This window comes from Lissotriton helveticus, chromosome 8, assembly GCF_964261635.1.
Source record: "Lissotriton helveticus chromosome 8, aLisHel1.1, whole genome shotgun sequence".
NCBI classification, from domain to species: Eukaryota; Metazoa; Chordata; class Amphibia; order Caudata; family Salamandridae; genus Lissotriton; species Lissotriton helveticus.
Window position 1 is genome coordinate 72,102,839 of NC_136069.1, and position 21,844 is coordinate 72,124,682.

At 41.8% G+C, this 21,844-nt stretch overlaps 1 protein-coding gene across 1 annotated transcript in view; it reads right to left on the bottom strand.

Moving 5' to 3' along the window:
* CFAP91 (cilia and flagella associated protein 91) overlaps positions 1-21,844 on the bottom strand; it is a 449,409-nt gene that overhangs the window by 27,434 nt on the left and 400,131 nt on the right. The window contains exons 15-16 of the mRNA XM_078656654.1: positions 9,049-9,197; positions 1,289-1,380 (exon numbers count right to left, since the gene is read on the bottom strand). Of these exons, the coding sequence (XP_078512780.1) occupies positions 1,289-1,380; positions 9,049-9,197 (241 nt within the window). The remainder of the gene's footprint in view (positions 1-1,288; positions 1,381-9,048; positions 9,198-21,844) is intronic.

Below are 21,844 nucleotides of genomic sequence, written 5' to 3' on the forward strand. Positions count from 1 at the left end.
TACAGTCAGCCTACAAAAGGACCAGTGCTCAGGATCCTTCCCTGGCCTGGGGATTATCAAGATCATCTCTTCTGACATGAAGTGAATGAATCTCACAGAGTAACCTCTTCAGCAACAAATTCGTGTATTAGAAGGTTTTCAAGCCTTTCATACTGAGAAATGCTGTACTGACAATATGCTGTAATATTTTAAGTTGCACTTATGGTCAAATGCTCACAAGGTTTGTTGTAAAAACTATAACCTGTGGGGCCCCCTTTACCCAGCGCTCCACCCCAGTAAGCAGAAATATATAAAATACAAAAAATATATCTGCATGGCTCACCCCTAACCTGGAAAAAAAAGAAAAAAACTATTATCTAGTGCCTGGATCATTCCTCCAGCTCCACCTCTGTGGTGGTCTGTGCAACACAATGCCCTTGAAAAAAGCCCACCTGGGCCCTCATTATAAGTCCAGGGCTAAGTTCTGATCCCTGTGTAAACATGTGTTGAACAGGGATTGGATTGAAGAGTTGTGTGATAATGGCATTAACCACATGTAATAAACACCCCCCTCCCTTTTTGACAAACTTGTAGTGAGGGCCCTAGACTCTTACAAATTCACATTTAGCCGAGGTGCAAGCTAATTACCTCCTTTGCATAATATTATCCTTCTCATATAAGAAAACTGCGGTACTATGGACAAACAACCACAGCTTGTAACACTCTGTTCTCCCTCTCTCCTAGAAAAACAGATGGAACTTCTAAAGCATAAGTAAGAAAAAGAAACAGCGTTCGAGACATTGTTGTATATTATAGAACTCTACATATATTTTATATTAAATTTTTTAGGCTCCAACACGAAGAGGCTCGACACTCCTCTGGCGGGCACTGTGCCACGGATCACACATGAAGCTACAGAGTAAAAGAGAAGGCAGCATAGTAACAGGCCCCATGACCAGAAAAACGAGGAAATCAACTCCACAATCAGAATCACCATCAACATGTGATGGCATTGCTATTTTGGATTGTACAGGTAGATCGAAAACATAGAGAGGGAGATGAGATCTGTAAATTGAGGGTATGAGAAATATTCATGTTCTTTCAACCACACCCTGGGCAATTCTTGCACAGTAGGGACTGAGCAAACTGTAGACGAGGTAGTGACAAATCTATCTCTGCTTTCAAACACACCCACGCTACCTAACTAACATTACCCACACCCAAGCTTAGGGGAACCTGTAAACAGTGCTGAGGAGGAACACACTCCGTTGAGACCTTTTGTCGCTGTATTATATGTTCAAATACTCACCCCTCTCCTTAAGTGACCTTTTCTGCACTTCTGGGATGAGGAAACTGTAGACCAGCTCTGCCACGATCTCCTCTGACTGCAGACGAGTTTTACTGAATATTCAACAAGAAATGGCACAACATTTAGTTATATATCAGGACATCAAAAGCTTAGAACGATTTTAAAAGTCTAAATGCAATAGGGTTGCAGAAAGATAACCACGTTCTCGTGTTAATCAAGAATACAATGTCTCATTGACTTTGGTACATTTTTCCTTTCAAACTTTAAAAAATATATATTTTACAATAATGTATCATTCTTTTAAAACACTCATGAAGTTGGCAAACTATTTAGGGCAAGTGAAGGATTTGCGAAAAAAGCAGTTTAGGTGCTGTTGTATTTTATGTCTTCAGCCTCTGCATCTTTCGGCCATCGTGTGGGGATGGTAGTATTGTGAGGGTGAGGAAGGCAAAACACCAGGATAATCATTGCCTTCTAGAAAATCACTCACTAAGGGGACATTGAAAAAGTGTAATAATGGCTTAAAGGTGCACTTTTATCACAGCAAACTTCAGTTTATGCCAAGTAGGGAAAATATAGGTGTACTGCTTCTTCCTCGTGTCTGGTTGGGTCAATGTTCTTCTGGATGTACCAGATGTAGTATCTCCTCCATTTAAAAGCATAGGATGTCCAGGTGGATGGATGCCTAGCTTCCTTTCAAATGTCTAGTCAATCTTGTGGAAAACTTGAGAAGCCATATTGCAAGAGTTCAGGAGTCAAGCTGGCAAGTTCAACGATAGAGGATGTGGTGCAGGATCTAGTCCTTGAACGTGAACGAGAGATCTAGTCTCCATGACTGCCACTTGTGTGGACACTCCGAAAGATGCCGACTGTTGGAGATCTACTATTGATGCGTCCATTCCAGTGGAATCAGCATCATTCAAACCTTGTTGCTTATTAGCTTGATGATGACTGATAGAATACGGGGTATGTAGAAACTTTGTATACAAAGCTCTTCAAGCAGCTTACCAAAGAGGGAATACCCCAGGATGCCCGGCTGGTAAAACCTGGATGCATCATTTGGGCATTTCTTACTTTGTGTGTTTGTGAACAAATCCACCTAGGGAAAACCACACTTACAAAATATGTTGTGCAACATTTTGTCATTTAGTACCTGTAGGAAGTTGTCTCTCTATATGGGGCACTAAAATTAAGTACATTGTGCAGAAAGTCCAGTTAGTCTCCGATTAGTATACAGAGGCAAGAGTAGATAATACTAACACTCTATTTGTGGTAGTGTGGGCGAGCAGTTAGGCTTATCAGAGGGTAGTGCTAAGCATTTGTGTTACTCATAGAGGCAATAAATGAGACACACACTCAAGAATAAAACAGAGACAAATTTGCAAATATGACACTGAATTTTATATAATGTTTAAGACCAAGAACTTTGTTCATAGGTAAGTACTTTTTTAGTTATGATGTTTCAAAGTTCAGAAAATAGCTCCCTTTTGTGCGCAATTAGGCACAATGAAAGTCTATGGAAAAAAAACACATAAATGTATATAAAACCGTACAGTTGAGGGTGAGTAGGGGCTCACCCTCAAGATTTAGGGTAGCAGCAGGCGAAGGTCCGATGTTCCACCAGTAGATCGTTGGGAGGTTCCCGGATTCGGCAGGGAGCAGAGTGCTGATGTTGTTGGTGGCTGGTGCACTACGAAGAAGGGGTCACCTCAAAACAGGCTGCATTAGGGGAATTACAGGTACGTCCGTGGGACCTCAAACAAGGGATCAGGTTGCAAGGGTGTCAGGACCACTGGAGCAAAGCTGGCTTGTCGGTACCCAGCCCAGGCGGGAGGGGTGCAGAACAGGTACGTCAGACAGCTCTGTGCATCAAGGCGGTCCTCGTGTTCAGGGGCAAGCAGGTTGCAGGGGCGATTTCCGGACAGCTGGGCCACTCACAAAGTGGGCATCTGGGGTATCGATGTCTCTTGACTGGTATTTGCTTCTTTGGCAGTTGGAGTCCAGATTGGACTCTTCATCTCGGTGTAGGTTGCTGGAGGTCCGGTACCCCGGGTATTGGTACGGCTCCGGTAGGTCCTGGTGTCTTCACACCTGGTAGGAGACAGATCTGACCATCCGGAGCTGGTATACCTCTTCTGGTTCGGTTGCTACGCTGGGGTCATTGGGGAGCGGCAAGTCCATAAACCAGACTTTGCGGGTTTGGTGTCTGCGGACTGCAGGGGAGTAGCTCCTCTACTCCAAGGGATATTTCTTGTGATTGTCAGAGAGCTGGAGGTGCTCTGGGGTTCTTGAAGGCTTCACAGCAGCAGGACAAGACATCACACCATGATGGTCCAGTTCTTTGAGGCAGCAGGAAGGGTTTTGCACCACAATTCTGCAGCAGGTACTCTGTTCTCAGGACAGCAGCTCTTCTTTGTCCATTGTCTTGTTAGGTCCGTTGTATCTGAAGCTCAGGGTCCAGGGGTGCCACCTAAATACTAAATTCAGGGGCATTAAGGGGAGTACCAGGTTGTAGCAAATGGGCTACCTACCCTTAGGGTGACTACACCCTCTAGGTGACCACTTGTTGTGGGAAGGGGCACAACCCCAAGCATGATAGGCTAATTCCTTCCATCCCTAGATGAAGGATTGGAAAAGGGGGGCCCACATCGCCTGAATGTGGGCATACCTCCTAATCTGACTAATATTCCCACCCTTCTTTCTGCCGAATGTGGAGCACGACAGGAGAGTTGCCGTCCACCACTAGCTGGAGATGCCTGGGTTGCGTTTCAAAGGCGCATCTAAATTTTCTCGCCTTGGAATGCCATTCCGGCCAAGAGGAGATACGAAGCACCTGCGCCCAGAGCAGGCATTGTTCAAGGCCTCTGAAAATGAAGGCTCTCACCCATGAAGTCAGAAACATGTCCGGTGTCGGTAGGCTGGCTAAGACTAGTCAGAGACCACCCCAATGCTTGGTAGGGTTTCAGGGGGCACCTCTAAGGTGCCCTCTGTGTCGATTTATTAATAAATCCAACACTGGCATTGCCGTGGATTTATTAAGATGAGATGTTTGGTACTAAACATTTCTGGGTAGAGTGAAGCCATCATGGTGCATGGGAACTCATAATGATGGGTGTCCTGCCCATATACTCTTTGTGGTTTCCCTGGGCACTTACAATATTTAAAAACGGACTTAGGTATTGTAGGGTCGTATCTGCTCAGGTAGATATGACCACACATGTGGTATAGTGCACCCTGCCTTAAGGCAATAAGGCCTGCAGTAGGGGTGATTAACCTATATCTCATGCGGAGTCTGTGGGCATGGCACACAGGGATGTGTGCCATGTCGACTCTTCAGTATTCTTTGCACGAAGACACACAGCCTGCAATGCCAGTTTGAATGATCTTGGTGGGGGTACCAAGGGTGGCACAATTTGTGCTGCAGCCCTAGTGGACCCTCTTCAGTCCCAATGCCCTAGGTATCATGGGTACCATTTACTAGGGTTATACAGGGATTGCTGAAGTTGTGCCAATTGTGGTACAGTTTTGAGAGAGAGCTCGAACACTGGGGAGCTGGTTGTCAGGGACCCAGTGCACTTTCAGTGGAAAAAACATCATGTTGCAGGTAAAACGTAGGGGCTAACCATATCAAAATTGGCACTTGCCTGCAGTACCCATTTGTGATTTTCATAACATGCCCTGCTGAGAGAGTCAACTTTCAAATATTTGGCACAAGTGAGGTAGACTGTGGTGATTTGTAAGTTCCTCCCAATCAGGCATTTTCATATCATTTGTGCCTTGAGAGAATTCTGTTTTTTATCCCTCCCTAATCTGCGTTGAGATAATACGTATATTATGTTGCCAGTCTGTACAAGCAGAATTTGTCTTGATGCGTGGAAGAAAAGACTGGAGAGCCAGATAGAGTACTCCCTATCTAGCAGGATTTCCTTGTGTGTGAAGAATACTTAGATGTGCTACCCAAACCAGAACTGAAGAAGTTATCACAATAGTTACAGTTGAAATGCTTAGATGAAAGGGGAACTCTTGCATAAGATTATTCTTGGTTGCACCAGAAAAAGATTGAATTTCAGCCAGTCAGACTGTATCTGCAATTGCCTGAATATTAGCACCCCTGATCTTCCAGCCACTGTTCCACAGGTTTCATCTGCAGTTGGGCATTCAGGCCATATTGCCAATGACCCCCACCAAGGATTTTTCATTTATTTATTTGCAGAGTTTTATATAGCGCTGGCTAGGCCCGGAGGTATCAGAGCACCCTGACAGGCCTGTGTTGTCTTTAGCTGTATGACTGATATGTTTTTACAGGTCCGTCTGTAAATATGGCTCAGTAGACACCCCTTGACTCTAAGACAAGCATAGGTTTGAACCTAGTTGCCAACTTGAGCAGCAGAAACAGACAGGCTGGGATCAACACATTTCCCATCACTTAACAGGAGATATTGTGTATCGGGTAGCAATCAATCCTACAAGAGGCGGTCAGGAATACATATTATTTATTTGTGGGTTACTGGAATGCCTTTCCTTGAAGAATGCACGCACACAAGAATTGCACACTATAATTTAAAAAGGCTTTATTACTATGTAAAAGCTCAGTTTTAGAGCAGAGTATATGAAGAAGTGTAGTTGTAGATGTAGACATTATGGTGAATAAAATAAAGACAAAGGGGGAATTCCTTCTTCTCTAGACCATATCAGTGTCTACATAATCACCAAGACCTTTAGTTAAGAGCTTACTAAATGACCTGCAGCTCACATATCTGGTCACAATTCAGTGTCTGCAGCCTGCCAGAGAAGCATGGTTAATCTTTCATTATGTTATGTTGCTGTACTTTTGAGAAGCAGATAGCTAGCGCCAGCAAGCAGCTGTGTGTAGCCTTGATGCAGACTGTTCTGGAATAGGTGCTCCTTTTGAAATGCCTGTTGGCACTGCTAGTATTGCTGTGGCCATTGAGGGAAAAGAATACTCTGATATTTGGGTACTCTTCTTCTCCAAACCCAATGCTTTGCAAGTTTCCTACATACACTGCATTCTGTCACCCACATGGTGCCCAAAAGGAGTGTTACCAGAGAAAGGTAGATTTAAAATTCTTGTTTGAGCCTCTGGGTTCAATCTAGTAAAGCATACCCAAGAAGAATAAAATAAACCTATGCTATAACCACCGTTGTCAGCCAGATCAGAAGAGCCTGCTGTTGGAGTGATCGCCTGAACTGAAACGACATGTGAGTACTTCCTGGATATTCCATCTGTCTTCACTTGGAAACTTGACAGATGTTCTGGGTCGAGTTGTCCAGGCTGGAATACCTAGCTTTATATGTCCTCTGACGAGAGCCTTATTAAATGCTGTTATGCCGTCAATCTGTGAAACTATAGCAGGAGAGGACTCAGTAAAGGCTGGACAATATTCTCAAACCTTTAACACTGGCAATTTTTTATGGAACGTTGAGCAGGACCAGGGGTGAGGTGTTTATGAAGCCCTTGAATGTATTAATCTGGAATGATGACGACGCAGAGGATGTGGACTTCTGGAATGCTTTATCAAAAAGCAAGATCCTTTCCTAGGTGTTTATGATATCCTAGAATACAACCCTATCGCAGCGGTAGGGGGTATAAGACAATATGGGAATGGATCTATAGGCCATGGTGATGTAAGTGCCACTGGAGAAGCAGGCAAAGTAGAAACTTGGGGTGGATGCTCCTGGAGGCATTTTGAAAGCTGAGGCAGGTGACAGATCCATCTTTTCTCTGTTCTATAAAGTCCTCTTGGGCATTTTTTAACAGAAAGGACAGACTTCTGGAATATGAGAATTGGAAAAGCCAATATTGTACAGATGGCGAGGGTCTGCATCTCCCATAGGATGGCATTTTGTGAAGGAAAAAATGTTTAATTTCTGTCAGAAAACCGAAAATTAATACTCTCCCCCTAAAGTTAGTTTTTGAAGAGTTTGAAAGATTTCCAAAGCGAAAAAAGGCAAAAGGTTAGACTCTGTGCTCCAGGATCGTATCTCCAGGACAGGAAAAAAGAAGTGACCTAACTGCCACAGGTAGGGCATACAAGGATATTAGACGGCTGACCTTTCTTAAGTAGGCAGTGACCGTTTTCCTGCCTCTGTAGGCTACAGTCTATTTGACTACATTGCTCTCTTTTTACACCATTGTTTTCTTCCACCCCTCCATTGAAAAGGTTTATGAAAGAGTTTTCTGGCCGCTTTCTTGAAATACTGCCATTTGCTGATTTTAAAGTGACTTATTTCCTGTTTTAGTCTGTTAAAAAAAAAAAAAAAATTGTAGTGAAGAATTTACTTTTTGGAAAAAAAAAGTTAAATACATGTATTGTGGGAAAGTGCTTTTAGGTCCCACACAACCGTTCACTGCTTAAGACTATAAATGAAGATCCCCTGCATGGGAACCAAGACTCTTCACGCTACTTATTATTGTAAGAGGAAACAGTCAATCATTCAGAGGCAACTTCAGGTCCAGAGGATCCAGATGAACCCTCCTTGGTTTTCTGTTTAACACAGGGTGACCACTTATACGGCAGGGACCTCCTGTGTGCTCTACAAAGGAACAGGATCTTACACAAAGAGACTTAACTTGGAATTGTGGGCAGTCTTCAAGGCCAGCATCACAATTTAACAAGATGGAAAAGCAGTTATCTTAATAATAATGCCCTTGCCTATTTCCTAGCAAGGATGAACAATTGTTTAGAAAACTCCCTATAGTTTATTTAAAAACTCTTATGTGAACTCTATACTTTTACCTAGTCTAATTGCTAAGCAGCATATGCAGATAGGCATTGTTGTGTGATAGAACAAACTGCTGGAGAAGACTTCGGCCGTAGCAGTATAAAAAGCAGAGTAACATTTCCAACTGGCTGGTGATATATTAATTCATCATACATTTCAGCAGGCCTTTGAAACCTCACAGGTGTCATTATGAATTCCTTACCCCCACCAACGGGCAGTGTTCAGGTCACAGCAGACCATGCAATGGATAAAGTGCTAAACCGAGATAATGAGCTAAACCACCACAAAAACAAAGAAAATACAACCACAGATTTAAGGGAAAAGGAGAGATATGGATTCGTGTGCAGGACATGCTGAGGGATAAAGGAGTTGCTGAAAGGTCACAAAGACGAGGCCTAGGCACCCTCCGAATGTTTCCAACGTATTGCCTTTTATACAGAACCTCAAACAAGGTACAAAACATTCATACTGGTGGTCACTGATTTAAAAGGAAGTATACTAACTGTGATTCCTGATTCCAGTTTCCATTGTGGGTAGTAATGTTTTACATGCACTTTACCAGTCTTTCCCAGGACCCCATTATCCCCAAACAACAATATATGTCTAGTCTAAGATCACTTGCATCAGGCACTTCACACTTTAATTCTTACAAACATAGTTTTTCAATACTTTTGATAAGTTATACATTATAATCTCCTTTTGTAACACTGAACAGGTCGTCTTCTTATCCTCCCAACTGTATCTTACCCATATGCTTGTCTTTTCCTAAAGGCTTGGATAACATTATCCCTTTCACGATGGAGCTCACCCCATAATCTGCTTCTATGTGCTGTGTTACTGGCATAAGAACATTGCCAAGTATTCTTGTGACTGCAAAAGACCACTCTTCTCTGGATTACCGTACCTCATTCCCAAAGCCTGGCTGTACAGGACTTCAAAATACTTCAAATTAAAGCCCCATGGATTCGGGGGCTGAATGAGCAGATCAACGGGAAACCCCATTTCTGTACACATACCGAGTCTCCATTTCATAAGCAATGTCATTGATCTCCTCAGCCATCTTTTGAATTTCTTCTCGAGCCTGTTCATCAGCGGTGCTGTCTGTGGCACTCAGGATAATGTCCTCCAGGTACGTGTCGACTGTGCTCTGGTGCACTCTTACGACCTAAAGAAGGTAAGACATGGGGTCAGGGAATGGGTATCAGCAAAAACAGAATATCCTATTGGATTCCACAGAATAGGGTTATAATCAATCTTGATTTGCATAGTGCTGCGAATCACCCTTAAGGGTATCCAGGCGCTGGATACATCTTCAGGGCTTTATATGTTTAAACTATGAATTACAGTGCGCTTTTCTCAGGCCCTTAAACCATCAATATTGTTTCATTACGTATTTCCTGACATCCAATTAATTGTTTTTCCCACATGCGAACATACAAGATCTGCATCTAATTGAAATAAAGCCTTCAACATATGAACGCAGTAGATTACAGTCACAACTCACATGTTAAAATTGACACATCACTCCATAGGAAATATCATTTTGCACTCTTATTACCTTTGTCCCTCTTGATCACTTAGCACCAACCAAGAGGGATACATCATTATGTAGTGTAGTTCCTATAGTCCCAATAGGCTCTGCGCATTGGAATAATATCTTCAGTAGTGTAGACGTAGGACTGAGGTTATCTAGGTCTCTACTGACTATATTAGACTTAAGTTTTTGCCAGCTTACTCAGAGTTCACTAGAAACTTTCTCGAATAAGCGAGGAGGAGTTTAACCTCCCTGGATAGACAAGAAGGGATTTCGTTTCTGACAACCATAAAACATGACAACTTTGCTCTCCCTGAATAAGAGTATATCTCTAGAGTCGTGTGAAAACAAAAGACAGCTATTTCACTCAGTCAAAGGTGCGTACTTAGTTTCACCAGATTGCAGAGAAAAAGAGAGACGGGCGTTTTCAATAAAAGGTGTTATTTATTGAGCAGTCTCTTTCCTCATACAAGAGAAATGAATTGCTACAATTGCAATACTTATAGTTAAGTAAAGTGCATACAGTAAAAGCAGGATTATAAAATAATACTGTAAAATCATGGATATGGTTTCTTAGCCATATGATACTTTAAAATGGATAAAATAGATACATACATATATACATTGACTAATCGTACTCAACTGGTGCTTCTAACTACGCCTACCCCGGTGTACCTGACCTAAGCCTAATACGTGGGAAGGAGTAAGTAAGTAGCAGTTTAAGTTAAGTTTGTTATGCCAAGAATCTGACTCAAGAATTCTCTGTGAGGGTTTAGTCAGTTCAGTACCTGGGTATTAGAAGGCAGGAGGGCTGGTATCTCTCTCTCAGGACTCGGTATCCCAATCACCCGCAAGGGTAAGCTGGAAACGCCGGAGGCTGGATTTCTCGGCAAGAGAAAAGACAGCGTCTTTCTCAGCGCGTCAAAAGGGAGGGGCAGCGTCCGTGGGCTCTCGCATCAGCTGGGCTCTTCGGAAGTAGTAGCTGCTCTGCTCCAGGATTACCACCGTGTGTTTGCTTAAGGCAGCGTCGGTATATTTATACCTGAAAGGTGCCGGGGTTGACGTAAGGATGGACATCAGACGTCAATAAAGATGTCACTAAGAACTGGTCGTTCTTACAGTGCTTTACCGGAGTTCTCGGAAGAAATCAAAACAATAGCAGCGGGGATTTCCCAGGTTGCTGGAGGCTTGGTTTTGTTTAAGAACTCGGTGTGCTTTCTAGGGGGCTGGAGGAATAGGCTTGCTTAATGTGACAGCATGCGCTATGACCGAATTATGAAAAAGGGTTTCTATGCCGTTGCAGGGATATTATTGATTTATAACCGGACAAGGGCAAAGAATAGGAATATTGATTCAGGTACCTAGATAAAACACACTACACCCACTCCACGAATTCATGTCCATAATTACTAAACTAAGCAATAGTAAACATATCTAACGGTGCATGTGTATACCGATCCACCCCAAAATACATTATTTTGCATCTGAAATGGTATATGCGAAATACACGAAAATGAGTATAGGTACTGTATGCTTTCAAGCAGTGTAATCATTCATTAAAAGGATGCACATATATATCAGCATGAATGATTTGCGAAAATTACACATGAAATGGCTCTTAATACAGAAAAGAAAAGTGCAAGACCATTCCATCACATATAAATACAGTTATTTGTAAATATGCTAGAGGCTGAGGTAATATATCGTCTCTAGAGTTCCTAAAAATAGAAGCTCTGTTCTCTAAGAATAGTTCTACTTTAAGCAGATGATGAGTGCCAAAAAAAAGGTAAATATTTTGGAATCGGGGAAAAATAGTTTGGTTTTTCAAGGGAAGAAGTCAAAACAGTCCCAAAAATTTTCAGAAGCTTTTGTTTTTCAAAGCTGAAGGCCAAATTCAGAGTTCAGGGAACGCTGAGTGCTCATTTGCTTAAGAGTTTATTCTTTCTGTTCGGGGGAGAACATCATTTCAGACAGACTTTCAAAAAAGCAGTTTACTGCTTCAGGTGAAAGTTCGACCAAGTTGGAAAATGCCGCAACTGTGCAGTCGTGAGCATGATTGCTATCATCAATGACAGGATCAGCAGTGCTCACAGAGGGTCGTACCTGGTTGATGCTGCTCTCATCTTGCACTTCACTACCCTTCAATCGCAGTGGTGAAGTCTCAATGAATGCCGTCATCAGGATTGGTAACCGCTGGGGACAACACGATGCATGAGTCTTTACTGGACTGAGCAAAGTATCTGTATCCAATGGTACTCCTGATTGTAGTGTAAGACATACGTCTAACACGCATTCTTCTCCGCACAGCATACATCTTAACACAGGTAAGATACAGTTCTGCCAGATGGGCCTGAATGAAAGAAACCAGGTCATATTCAGATCTCTTAGCCGGGCTAATCCAAGGACTTTAGTTATGCGGTCCCGATAGCGTATAGCTAGGATCGTTTCTTCCATTGTTGCTGGAGTCTTGTCTGCGTTTTGGCTTGCCATAACGAAGCAGGAGAGTCAAAAATAAAATGCCTGCTACGAGTCCCAACAGGAGTGGAAGGCCGCCAAAGAGTGAATGGACAAAATTAGGAAAGATGCCCAGGACTGCTTTGAAAGGTGTCAACAGTCCCGAAAAAATTGACTTAAATACACTTGCGATACCATTCGTATCAGAAATGTTTAAGATTTCATTTAGCATTTCTGCGAAGTGTAGGGGGCAATTTGTTGATAAAAGGTTATGAATCTCTGCCGTTGTCCTTGCAACTTGGAGATCATACGTTTCTTTTGATGACGCCAAGTGCACTGGCGTCTGTAGAAGAACAGACTTCATTCTGCTTAAAGTATCAATTCGAATAGAAGAGATTTTCAGACTGGGCCAAATTTTTCCCTCACAGCAAGTGACCCTGGAAGTTATGCTTACGAGATAAGCTTTTCCTGGCACCAGGCCACAACATCTGTGGTCCACAATTAGAATGTAGCTCCCGTTAGAAAGCCGTCTAAAGAATGGCTCTATTCGAGTTGCAGGTGTGCCAAGCTGGTGACATGAAAGGTTATTTGAAGTCCCCTCACAGGCCCCATGCAAATTTATACCCTGACACAGAAGTATACCACTTAGTGATTTTTCACAATTATCACCACTAAGAAATACATTCTGTCCTTTTTCACTATAACATGTGTGTGTGTAAGGTAATTTCCATGATGACTTGATGTATCCTTTACCCAACCTTTCATACTGGCCTGCCTGTATATACTGTTGGCAGTATCGAAATTGGAAAGTCGTTATCGGAATAGTTATTATCCCGTGTATTATCCATTCAATGACAGGTCGTTCTGACATTGTCAATGGTAATCTCTCAAGTTTTTCAATGCTCAGAATTGTATATTCTGCTCCCTTTTGTTCCAAGCTGATTTGTATATCAGTAAGGTTAAAGATAGAGAATAATGACGTTATGTTGATTAAACGCCAAGGCACGTAGCCTGAACGCAGATTTTGTAACGTCCAGCCAAGCTGTACAATAGAACGCAATTGGGACTGACCATGTTGTAACATTAGCATGTCCTGTTCTATTTTATCGATTGCAGATGATACAATACTGTCCAGTGAATATATTCTGGAAGACAGAGTCATTAACCCATTGTCTACAACAGAAAGTGATTTTTCCAAATTAATACGGTCAATTTCCTGTATTTTCTCTGCTGTTTTAATTTGAGTTACTTTCCAAGCTTCGTTATAAGCTGCATATTTAGAGGCCGCTATGAAACGTTTTTGACGCTGTTTGCGCGGTCCCATTATGAAATCACGCAAGTCAGCACCTTCTTTAAGTAAAGTTAAGTGTTGCTTAATTTCTGCCAGTGTGGATGTATGTAGCCATTCGAGGCAGAGTTTTCCTACACTGTATGTTGTTACTATCCCTGGATGTTGTCGCTGGGAGTATCTAGGGTCTGGCCTGGTCAATTTGAACCCCTGTATTTTGTTCAGGTATATATCTTGACAGTTATTTGTGTCTGTGGGCCAGATCAACCATTTTTTCCAATCAGGATGTGTTCTGTTTTGGTTTAAAATATGGGATACGTCTATCTCAACCTCTGTAGTGTTATTACTGTCAGGTGTTGGCCTTGGAATAGACGGTTTGTTTAAGTCTTTAATTTTGGATAGGCCAAGACAGGTTGTTTGTTGAATTGTGTCATTCAAAAATATAATTTGTTCTGGGATCATGCAGGCTCTGAATAACGATTCTATACCTTGGACTTGCCAATCTTTAGTACCCCAGATCGTTTTTGTTTCAATGTTATTATTCCAAAAATCAAAACCAAATGTATTCATTTTTAAAAAAAATGATTCTGAATAGATTAATTTTGTATTTGTCAGCATGGTTTTCATTCCTGTCTTATTTAACAGTTTGAAATAAAATGTTTCTGCGTCACTTGTGTTAAACCCTGAGAAGTATGGGAATTTCTCATAAAATGTTTTTGAACTACCTTTTGGTGGAGTTGCACAATGTTCCCATTGATTATAATTTAAAACATTTCTAGGTTGAGCAGATTTATGCAAATAATGGTTACCATAATGGTTGTAGCAGTAGATCTGATCATAATTTGATGAACCTTGTAAATAATCATGTTCTGTAAATTTTGCTGACATAACTAAGTCTGACATCATATCATTAATACTTTCAAAGTCCCAATCATCAGAGAATGTACTCGGTTTTACAAAGTCACTTAATGAAACCTTAAATTGATGAGGCTACTTCAAGAGCTCGACCGGGCCATATATATCGTAATCTGTTTTGTCCCATGCTACCCCACCGGGTAATGGATTGGCTGTGAAGTTTACTGAAGAAAGTTCTCTTTTCTCGATGTGTGAAGACTTGTGTGGCTTTAGGACCAGGTTGATGTTCTGGCTTGCTGTGTCCATTGTAACATATTTTCCCTCAATGAAGTGTCCCAAGCATAGCACCAGGATGAGCCAAAGCAGGAGGAAAAGTACACCTAGCACCACCCAAAATTCAATCCATGGAGAAATCAGATAGGTTTCTTTTAGTTGATGAAAGAGTTCTTTAGCTTTGTCTTTAAAAGTTGTTGTTGTTGGCTGTTCTTCAGGTTCGCTCGGATCCTCAGAAAAGTCATCGAAATTGATGAAGTAGCCTGATGCAGTTCTGTCAATTATTGGAATTGCTTCTGGATTTTTCTTTGTTTCATTAGTATAGTCTCTGGCTACATCGTTGTAGACAGGTGTTTCTTGACGAATTGTTGTAATTTGGGTTTCAAGAGGCATAAGTTCCATGGATTTGTTGCATAGTCCTTGTTGATTCACTGTAGGTTTATCAAATGTGATTAGTCTCTCAGTTTGAACCTCTTGATTTGTAGCAAACTTTGGTGTTCTGCTACTTCTTGGGAGTCCACTTGGCCTACTACTTATTATTGGCCACATGATTGTGGTTTAACCAGGTCGATGGATACAACTCGGTTCTCCTTTTTACCAGCAAGGGGCGGTAGTACAACTGATCTTGTTCCGTTGACAGCTAAGACAGGTACTGCTTTTCTGTAAGAAGGCCCAAATTCCTTCTTCACCGCAATTTTCTCTCTGACCAGATCCCCAATCTTTGGAATCCAGACAGGCCTTGCTGGGACAGGTGGTTTCTCTTCAGTGGCTGTTGGCTGTTGTTTCAACTTTATGTTGCTCAGGTCTTTTCTTGTTTCATTTAAGTCCTGTAAAATAGCCAAAAGATCTTTGATATCAAAGCATTTTCCTTCTACCACTGAAGTTTGACTATCGAGGTCCTGGATATGCATTCTAGTCCCGAACAATAGTTCATACGGACTGAAACCTTTTAGAGAATTTCTTGGCAGATTATTAAGACTACGTTGGACACTTGTTAAATGTTTGACCCACCCAACCCCCGAACCTAATACCTTTGCCGTTATAGATTGCTTTATGTCTCGGTTTTTTCTTTCCACAAGCCCGTTTCCCTCAGGATGGAAGGGACAAGAATACCGCAACGCAATGCCCATGCTGGTCATGGCCTCCTTATAAGCTCGAGAGCTAAAAGCAGGACCCTGGTCAGAATGTAGCATGCTAATTGCGTATGTGCCGATAAAGACTCATAAATCTTTTATAACAGTTCTGGCGTCAGCCGAGCGCTGGGGCCACATCCAAATGAATCTCGTGCATGAATCTACTGCGACCATGATATATTTATAGTTACCATCCCTTTGTAAGGGACCACAGTGGTCCAGGGAAATACATGCTAATGGTTTATCTGGGATTAGAAGGGGCGTCTGTGCTGGTCTTTTCACTGTCGAAACTTTCATTTTTTGGCATATTTCACAATCTAGAACATAGTTCCTAGTTTGTCTTCTCATTTGTGGCCACCAGTATCTCTGTTTTAATAATGATACTGTGGCCGAGACACCAGCGTGTGCAGAAGTGAGCCCTTCGTGTGCCGCTATAATTAGTCCTAACCTATGTTCCATGTTTGGAATTGCCCTATCCCCCACTCCAGGGATTCGAGCAAATGGAACGTTATTCGCATCAGTTATGTATGAGTACTTTACTGGAAAGCCTTTCAGGAGTGTTTTTATCGTATTTTTTACTGTAGCACTGATAGCTTGCAATATCTTGCTGTCTATTTTTGTTTTTGACCTGGTGATAGCAGCTACGGAAGCCGTTTGCACAGCTGCCTTCGCGGCCTCATCAGCCAATGAATTCCCTGCAACGTGAACGCCATCACGTTGATGACTCAGTGTATGTATCACGTGAGTCTTTTGTAGTTCCTTTTGTAAAAGAACCACTTGTTCCCAAAGCGTTTTATGCTTGATTGTGTCACCCTTTGCATCTTTGAAATCATTTAGAACCCAATTTTGCAAGTATTCATTATAAGACTGAACGCAATAATATGAATCGCACACTAGGAGTGTGGGGAATTCGCGATCGGTATTTTCAAGCGCCATCTTAAATGCTAGTAGTTCAGCTCGCTGAGCTGTACAATCTCCTAGAGATTGTGTTTTAGTGACCAGTGGTCTAAATTTTCCTTCGTGCCAACGACCTTTAACAATCGCGCACGCAGCACTGTAAGCTTGTTTACCCCCAACTGCGGGCTGTGCTGATCCGTCTGTATATATTACACAGCCGTAGTGTTCAAGAGGCAAGATTTCGGTCGGCAGAGGACATTCAAATTCATATTGGAGAAATTCTTGTGATTTTAAATTAGGATCAAATTCGTAGACCACGTCTGTTGCAGCAAGAGAATTAACCCATTGGATCCATCTAGGATGTAGCGCTTTAGCATTTGGAATGCTTGCCTTTGTTACTGCTTCTAGAGCTGGTACAGGTGTAACGATGATTATTCGTTTACCTTGTGCTAGGGCTCTTTCTTTTGCTACCGCAGTCTGAACCGCAGTTAGAATTTTTTCCGTTGAGCTAAATTTCATTTCAGCTTTTGTGTACAAATGTGATTTGTATGCTATTGGTACAGTTTCTCCCTCATTAGAGGTTAGGTATGTGAATCCGCATCTCCCTGGGATAACTCGGATTACAAGGTTGCGTGTGTTATCGCGTGTTTGCAATTTTGTTTTAGCTAACATGTCTGTTTGCAATGACCTCAAAATTTCTGTGTGTTTTTGAGTCCAATTGATTGTTTTAAAATCTGGTTTGATTAGTTCATAGAGAGGTTTAACCCTCTCTGCATAATTTAGAATGTAAGTTCTTCCGAAATTCAGGAAACCTAGAATTGATTGTAAGTTTTTCAGCGTTCTTGGCGCTTGGATTACAGCACATTTCTCTAAAAAATTGTCTGCCAGGCTTTTGCCTTCACTTGATAATTCATATCCTAAAAACAGGACAGCTAGATGGGCAATTCGTGACTTTTTAAAGTTGAATTTGTAACCCTCTGCTGCGAACCCAAGTATTATGGTGTTCATTCTTTTCAAGTGAGTATCCAAGTCATCGACATAAGATAATGCCTCATCATCATACATTTGTAGTAACTCTGTTACTCTTGCTGAGAATAATCCTGGGCTGTTCTTGAACCCCTGTGGGAGTCGACAGAATTTTTTCTCCGAGCCCATTATTGAGAAAGCAGTCAAATACCTGCTTTCAGGTGCTATATTTTGACAAAAGAATCCATTAGAGATGTCTAATGTTGTTTTGTATTTTTTGCGCACGATGTTATTCATTAGTGCTGCACTATGTGAGTTTTGTACTGCAAAGGTTTTGCAACATGAGTTAAGGTGTCTGTAGTCCAAAACTAGACGATATGAATCGTCTGGTTTGGAGACAGGAAACAAAGGATTGTTAATTTGTGAGGTGGATGTTTCAATCACCCCCTGGTATTCAAGTTGATCTAAGATCTCCCTGACCTGTTTTTTAGCTTCTTGCTTAATTGGGTACTGCCTCTGTGCAGTTGGTTGACATTTTAACTGGATTTTGTGAGGAGGAGAGTCCTCATCCCATCCAACATGGTTTTTATATAATGCAGGAGCTTGGGCTACTGCCCACTTTCTTGCAAGTGTATATTTTTTATGAATTGAAATGTGATTTGAGAAGGCAGGCATAATCATTTCTTCGCCATGAGGGCACTCCCTTACAAACTCCGGTGGCCAGTCTTTTTCAGCTAAAAGGATGTCATAGCCTTTGGAGAGGTTATCCCAAAATAGACCCCTTATTTTCCTAGTCTTATCTCCCTCTATATGTAATGGTATTTCGTATATTTTATGAGGTTTGCTAACTCTGGTATCTGCAGTTTCCACCTGAATTTATTCATTTGTGTCCACTGTCTCCAGATGATTCATCAGGATCTTGCGAGCTATGCTGTCTAGCATTGTCTGAGCCCACTCTCCGTTTTACAGCTGTGTCCTCAGGATCCTCGGCATGTTTGACTATTTTAATGCTGGCTACCTTCTTTTTTGGAAATTGTAGTTTTTTACTTTGATGAGCAGGTTCTTTGTCTTTGGACTTGACGTGCTCTTCCCTGTGTTCTGACCGTCCTCTTCTTTCCGATTTCTGCGAGGAAGTCTGAAAAGATCGAGAGGGACGTGTATCAATATCTTGATATCTATCAGGTTTCTTCAAATTATCCCTATTTCTAAGGTTGTATCTTTTCTCAGAGGGCTCCCTCTGGGGAGACCTGTGTCCTTGGTCTGGAGATCTTTCTCTCCGCCGAGGAGACTTTCCTCTGGACTGGAATCTTTTTTCTTTGGGAGTGTATTGTTTATTTCCATCCCAGCTCTTTTTTGGAGTGTTTAAATTATTTGTAATAAATATTTTCTCAGGATTTTCAGTTAGTTGGGGTTTTACTGGTTTCCCACCCAAACTATCTCTTCCTAGTTCTTCATAGGATTTTTCTATGATTCTGGCCAGTTCAAATGGTTGTTCTGCTATATCTGTTTCTTTCAATTTCTGGCGGATCGCCACAGATGCTGCTTCCCTTTTTATGTTAGATAATAATAAAGCTGAGACCTGCTTGAAGTCTTTCAGTAATTTCATACCCAGAGTTAAAGCAGGTTCTGGACCGTATTCGTTTTGAATTTGTCTTAGCACATCTGGTATTACCGCCATGGACGGAACACCATGTGTTTTTGTGTAAATGGAAGCAAAGACTGTGCCCCAAGTGTCACAGTCCTCTACATGTGGTGCGATCCCCATTGGAAGACAGATAGTCAGAATTCTGTGTTTCTCAGTAGGGGTAGTATCCGGAAATACTGCCTCTATTTGAGTGATTTTTTGTGCTAACCAGAATGTAATTTGTTCCCGTTTTGCGGGTACTTTACCCAGACACGACTGTATGTTCTGTGGTGTAATTTTGTTTATGTTCCCCTGATGAGGGGTCAGCTGTGGAATGTTAATAGCTGGTTGGACTGTTGAAGTCCGCATTACATATTGGACTAATTGTCTATGTATTTTAATCAGTTGTTTTAACTGTACCAAAAGTTCTGGTATTGACATTTTTTCAATGTCGGGATGTGGTGTGTAGCTGGATAGAACCGGCCACGTTGCTCCTGGTCTACATAGTGGACCGAGCCTGGTGATGTGATTATTATGTTTTAGGGCGCCTTTAAACCAGAGCAGGTGCTCTTGGTATTTTAATGGGATTTCCACCTCCTCGAAAGGGGTGTACTCATCCGGTGGTTCCTCTATTTTGTAATAGTGGAATTCATGTGTGACAGCGTTTGCTGCTGGAAAGCTTATCCGTGAATAGAATACCTCTGTCTGCCGATATTCATGTGCCTCAATTACGAATATGACTGTACCACCTCTCGATGTTAGTCCATTTTCTATTAGTTTAAGAGTTATAGTTTTTCTTATGCTGACCGGGATGAGTATTGCATCCGGGTCTTGCTGTAGGAGACTTGTGTCTTCCGCTAGGAGTTGAGCTGCTATTCTAGCTGTCTCCATATCTCCTTCGTTGTCTGACATTTTTCTGACAGGAAGGTTTTTTGTTGCAGAGTAGGTTTTTCAAGGAAACAAAGATTAGGTGCACAATATTTTGGAACACTGTATCCTTCAACGTTGAATAAACCAAAAACTATACATAGAAATCTCTTCCTACTAAGTTTTGGCAGATTTTTAACCTTTGACCCACTCCAGACGTCTTTGGAGTATTTACGGGAGAAAGGGTCTGTGTGAAAAAGCACGACTGAGTTACTCTAACGTCTTGCGTTAGATTTATCGCCTTACCAAACGTTGGGCGCCATGTAGTGTAGTTCCTATAGTCCCAATAGGCTCTGCGCATTGGAATAATATCTTCAGCAGTGTAGACGTAGGACTGAGGTTATCTAGGTCTCTACTGACTATATTAGACTTAAGTTTTTGCCAGCTAGCTCAGAGTTCACTAGAAACTTTCTCGAATAAGCGAGGAGGAGTTTAACCTCCCTGGATAGACAAGAAGGGATTTAGTTTCTGACAACCATAAAACATGACAACTTTGCTCTCCCTGAATAAGAGTATATCTCTAGAGTCGTGTGAAAACAAAAGACAGCTATTTCACTCAGTCAAAGGTGCGTACTTAGTTTCACCAGATTGCAGAGAAAAAGAGAGACGGGCGTTTTCAATAAAAGGTGTTATTTATTGAGCAGTCTCTTTCCTCATACAAGAGAAATGAATTGCTACAATTGCAATACTTATAGTTAAGTAAAGTGCATACAGTAAAAGCAGGATTATAAAATAATACTGTAAAAGCATGGATATGGTTTCTTAGCCATATGATACTTAATATAGATAAAATAGATACATACATATATACATTGACTAATCGTACTCAACTGGTGCTTCTAACTACGCCTACCCCGGTGTACCTGACCTAAGCCTAATACGTGGGAAGGAGTAAGTAAGTAGCAGTTTAAGTTAAGTTTGTTTTGCCAAGAATCTGACTCAAGAATTCTCTGTAAGGGTTTAGTCAGTTCAGTACCTGGGTATTAGAAGGCAGGAGGGCTGGTATCTCTCTTTCAGGACTCGGTATCCCAGTCACCCGCAAGGGTAAGCTGGAAACGCCGGAGGCTGGATTTCTCGGCAAGAGAAAAGACAGCGTCTTTCTCAGCGCGTCAAAAGGGAGGGGCAGCGTCCGTGGGCTCTCGCATCAGCTGGGCTCTTCGGAAGTAGTAGCTGCTCTGCTCCAGGATTACCACCGTGTGTTTGCTTAAGGCAGCGTCGGTATATTTATGACTGAAAGGTGCCAGGGTTGACGTAAGGATGGACATAAGACGTCAATAAAGATGTCACTAAGAACTGGTCGTTCTTACAGTGCTTTACAGGAGTTCTCGGACGAAATCAAAACAATAGCAGCGGGGATTTCCCAGGTTGCTGGAGGCTTGGATTTGTTTAAGAACTCGTTGTGCTTTCTAGGGGGCTGGAGGAATAGGATTGCTTAATGTGACAGCATGTGCTATGACCGTATTATGAAAAAGGGTTTCTATGCCGTTGCAGGGATATTATTGGCTTATAACCGGACAAGGGCAAAGAATAGGAATATTGATTCAGGTACCTAGATAAAACACACTACAATTACAAGTGAAAGCCATAAGCACAGCAATTATAGTGCATATTGACCAAATAATACCAAGTTAAATAATTGGCTCACCTGGGGGTTGGATGATCTGGCCTACCATCTGGAACTTACACGGGTATTTTTTTTTTTTTTATTTAAACAGAGTTTTATATAGCGGGAACTTGACTCGAAGGTATTGGGCATCAGAGCGCTTTACATAGCACTAGTGGCGTTACATGAGGACACATTAATTTTTGTTAGGCACCAGGAGATGAAGTGATTCGCCCAGAATCACAGGATGTTCAGCAT